At 37.9% G+C, this 5,815-nt stretch overlaps 2 protein-coding genes across 2 annotated transcripts; both read right to left on the bottom strand.

The window, feature by feature from the left end:
* Nucleotides 1-736: 736 nt before the first annotated feature.
* Nucleotides 737-1,547, bottom strand: LOC21387123 (transmembrane protein 230). Its single transcript, XM_010108749.2, has 2 exons — nucleotides 1,190-1,547; nucleotides 737-1,060 (listed from the first exon to the last, which is right to left on the bottom strand). The coding sequence occupies exons 1-2, from the start codon at nucleotides 1,377-1,379 to the stop codon at nucleotides 939-941; spliced, it is 312 nt and encodes a 103-aa protein (XP_010107051.1). The 5' UTR covers nucleotides 1,380-1,547; the 3' UTR covers nucleotides 737-938.
* Nucleotides 1,548-3,520: 1,973 nt separating this feature from the next.
* LOC21387122 (ribosomal RNA processing protein 1 homolog B) lies at nucleotides 3,521-5,492 on the bottom strand. The gene has a single exon (XM_010108748.2). The coding sequence runs from the start codon at nucleotides 5,230-5,232 to the stop codon at nucleotides 3,616-3,618; it is 1,617 nt and encodes a 538-aa protein (XP_010107050.1). The 5' UTR covers nucleotides 5,233-5,492; the 3' UTR covers nucleotides 3,521-3,615.
* Between the last annotated feature and the right edge of the window lie 323 nt (nucleotides 5,493-5,815).

The raw sequence follows: 5,815 nt of genomic DNA, 5'->3' as shown, positions 1-5,815 counted from the left end.
GCAAGCTTCCACGTTAGTGAGGCACGTGCTTTATGAAGTTCAATCAAGCTAAGTTCAACTTCGACTTCCCCAGACTCAGCTTCACAAGACTTAACTTCCACAAGGTTCTTGCTCTAAAGACACTGTAATCAAATCTCAAACATAAAGTAAAAGTTCATTGAGGCTTTAGCCCTCATAGATTCGTGCATCACGCTCTAGTCTAACAAAAAAATTTTGTTTCGAGAATAAAAGCCTTATAAAGAAACATAAGGCTACACCATTAATTTGGATGATTCTTCACAGATATCCTGCCATGTAACCAACCCCTTGTAGAGACTTCTCTTTGCAAAAGCTTATGCTTCTCAGGTAATTAAACAAATAAAATAAAAACAAACAAACATCAGGTTATTACTTTCGAGTTCGACAATGATTTCACTTGTTCGTAGTAAATATTACTATTAGTACGGAATCTGACTACATTTGGGGCAACAAATATGTTCAGCAGAACTATTAGCATAAAACTAAAACATTTTAATCCAAAAAAAAAAGAGGGAAAAAACCAGCAGAGGAAAACATTCTACCTGTTCAGCAGAACTATTAGCAGAAAACTAAACATTTCAATTAAAAAAATAAGTTCCCAGCAGAGGAAAACAGGTTAATAACTACAAAAGCAATAAACAATAGATTAATGATTGCCCATTTTAGTATTAAAACATCTCATTCTGTTCTTTAACAAGAAACAAAAAATCCATCAAGAAGCAGCCAAATATTTCACTATTAGTATAGAGTTTGACTATATTGAACCATCAAATACGTTCAAAAAACAACTATTGATTAGCATACAAAGAACACTACACATTATATTAATCCACAAAAATAAAAAAAAATAAAAAAAACAACGAGGAAAAGAAGAAAGATTTGTACATGGAGGTAGGTAGGTAGGTATATGATAATGGGAGCTAAACGGCAGGAATGTTGGAGAAAGAGAAGCCTTTGTAACCCTTATACGCATAATACGCAATCCGAGTGTAATAGAATCCCGGTATGAACAAGATCGCCCCGAGTAACGCAAAAAACAGACCTAAATTCCAAAATCCCAAAACAAAAAAAAAAATCAGAAATCAAAATCAAAACCCTAAGAAAGAAAGAAATTCTTCAAAAAATCAAAACCCTAAGAAAGAAAGAAAGGGAAAATTTGAGGAAGATTTACCGTGAGCTCGGTCACCGCCGATGCGATTGACGGCCATGAAGAAGCCGAGGACGATGCCGAGAGCGCCGAAGACGAGGAGAGCGACGGCGAGGGCGATCTCCTTGACGGGAGGCTTGTTGTTGACGGTGTACGAGGTTCCCACCATTATGTCCTCGTCGCTGATCGAGAAGGCGTGGTCTACGTACGCCATTTTTGCTTCTTCTCTTCTTCTCTGCGATGGAAGCCACGAGAAGTGTTCGACGAAAGTCCTGTTAGGCTGAAGAATCTGAAATAAAGAAAGTGCCGTGCTTTTCACTCTTGGTTTTGGTTTTGTTTGGTGTCGAGGCTGAGCTTTTAGCTTTGGATGCTTAATTGTCAATATTGGAATACGAGATCTAGAGAGAGAGAGAGAGAGAGTTTCTCTCAGCTCACTTTAGTCGTTGATAGATTACATTGTTGGGTAATATTTAATTAAGAGAATCAATCCTAGCCGTCCAAAAGTTCCAACTTCCAATGCTACCAATGCTTTGGTTTGGGGGCTTAGAAGTTCTATTAATGGAGAAGAAAAATATTGACCAAGTCCAACTTATCAAAAAAAATAAAATAAAATAAAATAAAGACAAATATAAAATAAAATTAAAGTTGGAATAGAGAATAATTCTAGTCAAAATAAGAAGAAGGGAATTTTTACACCGGTAGCTATTGTTGTTTTCTTGTTGGATAAAATTTCTAACAGATACGTAATTGTAACATATTAAGTTATGTGTTAGTAAATTTTTAACATAAACACTCACAGATTAAATTGTTAAAATTTTAATTTAATAATTAAAACAACAGTGTCTATCTATAGTAATAAAGAACATTTTTAATTATAAAATTTTTAAGAGAAGTAAAAGAAATAATAAATTTTGAAAAAAAAAAAAAAGGCATTATGCTTTGGGTATGTAACGCGAGCCCATAGTTTCAAAACATATTCTTTTCGTGATCGATCGTGGTAAGATGTAAATGTGCAAATTAATATATACTAGAGAGAAATATTAGTATCACTTTTATTATTATTCTCTGTATCTATTTTTTAATATGTAAATTTTAATAATATGATATATTATTATTTAAATAAAAAATGAGATAGTAAAGTTTACATATTAAACAGTAAATATAAAATATGAGAAAAAGAGTGATGTTAACATTTCTCATTATGGAGTATTGTACAAGGTATTGCACTTTAATCTCTGATCAGTAGTTAAAAAAACAAGTGATCATCACCATCACTAGTTATACCTAGCATTTTTTGATGCGATTTGGTAGGCTGGGCATAAAAGCCATACTGAAGTGCATACATAGATAGAAGCATGAGCTCATACTAACAAGGGGTCCTTAGTGCCCGTTCAAGTAGTTCAGTGATGATTGTGAACCTGACGGAAGATCATAAATTGTCTTAGCATCTTAAAAATCCTTTATCTGAACTTTATGCAATTTTTATTTAGAAAACTCGTCCCTAAATCCTTTTCAAAACAAAAACGCCGGTTGTTAACAGGGCGCCCAGCCACCAGCCACCTCTCTTCCGTTGGGGTGGGCCCCACTAACCTCATGAAGTAGCATTGGACCTACCCATGAGAGGGAACGGAGCTGTGCAGACTCACAATGCCTAATAGCTCCGCACTCTGTTTTTAAAAAATCACAATCCAATCATAACCCAGCAGGATTACACATGCTTTCCCACATATCATAACCTTTCACATGCTTTCCCGCGTATCATAACCTTTATCATGATGTTAATAATCTCTAAGTGAACGTTTAGTTCATAAATTTAGAATTATAATTCATAATTATTCTCATTTTACGTATTTTTTTTTTAAAAAAAGACACTATAAAGAACCATAAATTATGATTCAAAATCATAGACGACTACAGAAAATAAACATCCCCTGAATACTTGTGAATTCTTATTTTCTGCTCATGCATAGTTCATAATTGAGGGTATAGGTCTTTTCCTTCTGCTCCTTCCACTGCAACTTTTTAGCATAGTTTTCATAAGCTATAATAATCAAGACCACATATAATATATATACACACACAAGAAACCAAAACGCATGTGCATTCTTCAACCATAGATAGAGATGCGCAAAAAACAAAAAAAAAACAAAAAACAAAAACAACAAAACAAAACAATTATTGACAGGGTAAAGAAAAACTACCAAAAGAATTCCTCAGATCAAATTCTCACCTAAAGACAAAACTTAACTAAAGACATGAGTTTACTCCAATCAACATTTTGAATTCATTTGTGAACAACTAAAAAAAATAACAAATAACAGAACAAAAACTTAAGGGACCCAAATCCAACAAGAATGTAGCACAGAAAATGGTAGATTTTTTTAGAGTATATAAGACAGCCATGAACCAACGCTCGTAGAACTCTTAGTCCATTAAATGTTACACATTTTCTACGTCGAAAGTGTTTTCAACTTCTTCAACCGTTTGACGGCCTTCTTCCTCGCCTTCTTCACAGAAACAGCTCTCATCCTCACCTTCTTAGGTTGGGTAGGGATCTCCCTTATCGGACCTGGAGGCACCCCTTTCTTAAGGGCACTTCCTCGTGGAGTAGCCGAGGGAGGCAACCTCAAACTTTGTGGGGGTAAAGGGCTATGAGGTTTCCAAACCAGATTATTTTTCATCGAAAATTTGACCTTCTTCGCACTCTTCTCCCCCTCACTCTTCCCACTTATCGTGCCCCCGTTGGCATCTTCCTCTTGAGGATGGTTCTTCCCATTCATAGCTTTTGCCCTTTTTCTTTTCTTCAGATTCGTCGCACTACTCTTAGGTGAATCAGCATCAAACCCAGCTTCAGCTGCAATCTTCTCGAATTGCAGCTGGAGGTTTGCTATCACAGACTCATTAAGCAGCACTAAATCCTCACCACCAATGTCCTCATTCATTAATTCCTCGCCATTTGCAGCAACTTCATTCTCGTTGTTCTCATTCTTCTTCTTGTTCTTCTTCTTCTTTTTGTTCTTTTTCCCGCCGCACTTTTTCAAAGTCACCACCCCAGCAATATCCCCAGCAACATCATCTTCGGCCTCAGCCGGTTCTGAAACATCACCCGCTGCCATTTCCTCAGCAACAATAGGAACCAACTGCGGCACTTCGTCTTCGACATTCTCAACAACATCTGGGATCGAAATGTCCACCCCCAAAGCAGCAAAATCCTTTTCCAACTTCTCAAACTCCTGGTGCAAACCAAACAACACCTTCCTATTCCCCTGGACGCACTCCGGGGAAGAACCCAACTCGAAAAACTTCGCCGAGAACCCCATTGTCAACGCCACTGATCCAAGCAGCAAAACATCACTACCTGAATCGACGACAACAACCTCCTCCCCCGACTTCTTTGCCTCCAAAAGCTCCCTCCCTTTCTTGGCCAACATGTCAAACACATTGGACTTAATCTTCCCCACCAAAACTTTATCATTCACCTTCACCATAACCGAAACAAAACTATCAAACAGAACACCAAGAACCTCCATTCTAACAGGAAGAAAAGGCCTCAACTCCTCAGCATAAACCGAAACAATGTGGTAATTAACACCATTCCCATTAAACTTATCATCAGCAAAGAAAACCCATTTCTCCAAAACCTCAACAAAGTTGCTCAAAAGCTCCAAATCCCAGTTCTTATTCTTCAACAAAGCAAAGAAATTATGCAAAAACCTTCGAATCAAAAGGTAGAACTTGTCTAACCTGAGAACATCGATGCCCGTCCACTCGCGGCGCATGGTGAGAAGGAAAACAGAGAAGTAATGGAGCGAGAGGGAAGGATTAAGATCATGGAGAACATGAGAGAGAACATCGGCGAGGTGGGACTGGGCGGGGAATTTGTCGGCGTGCCATAGACAGTAGAAAAGGCCTTTCCAGAGCTTCTTCATGAGGTCGTCGGAGACTTGGGTTTGGGAAGGAAGCCATGAATTCAGAAGGAGAGAGACGGTTTTGTCACGGCTGGGTTTGTTGGAGGAAGCCAGCTGCTTTATCAGAGACAGACCCACTTCGGATCTATCGTCTTCCATGGAAACCCAAATGTTAGAATTGTATTTTGGTTTGGTTTTGAGGGAACAGAGAGGAAATTGTGAAATGGGTTTTGGGAACGAAGGTCTGTGGAGCCCTAGAACATGGGTTGGGTGTGAGAAAAGAGCGGTGAAAGGGAAAGAGAATCCCTCGAGTGCGATGAAACCCTAATAAGAAGGGGATGCGTGTGTGTTTGGGACGGGGAAGAAACGCAACGGGGGAGAGGAGGGTGGGCGAGTATCTTTTGCAATTGAGTCCCTATTTCATTTTTCACTTTTTTCACTTTTGTTGGTTGTTCTGAAGAAATTGCACTACTACCCCACTTTCCTTTTAGATATTTTTAGAGTTGGCTTTTTGTACGGATATCCCTTAAAATGTTCAAATTCAGCAATCTGGTCCTTATTCTTTTTTTCTTAGTAATTGACCCCTTCAATTTTTAAATCTTTGCACTTAAGCCCCAAACAAAACTGAGGCCTTTTTTTGACGATTCTGATCATATGACGTGCATGTGAACATTTATAGAGAGTAATGAAGGTCATTTCTCATCTTATTTGTTCGGTTCAGAGTCATATATGGGATATTTGT

This window comes from Morus notabilis, unplaced genomic scaffold (genome assembly GCF_000414095.1).
Source record: "Morus notabilis unplaced genomic scaffold, ASM41409v2 Scaffold367, whole genome shotgun sequence".
Taxonomy (NCBI): Eukaryota; Viridiplantae; Streptophyta; class Magnoliopsida; order Rosales; family Moraceae; genus Morus; species Morus notabilis.
Note: the sequence above shows the minus strand (reverse complement) of the source record. Positions and strands in the feature narration are given on the sequence as shown.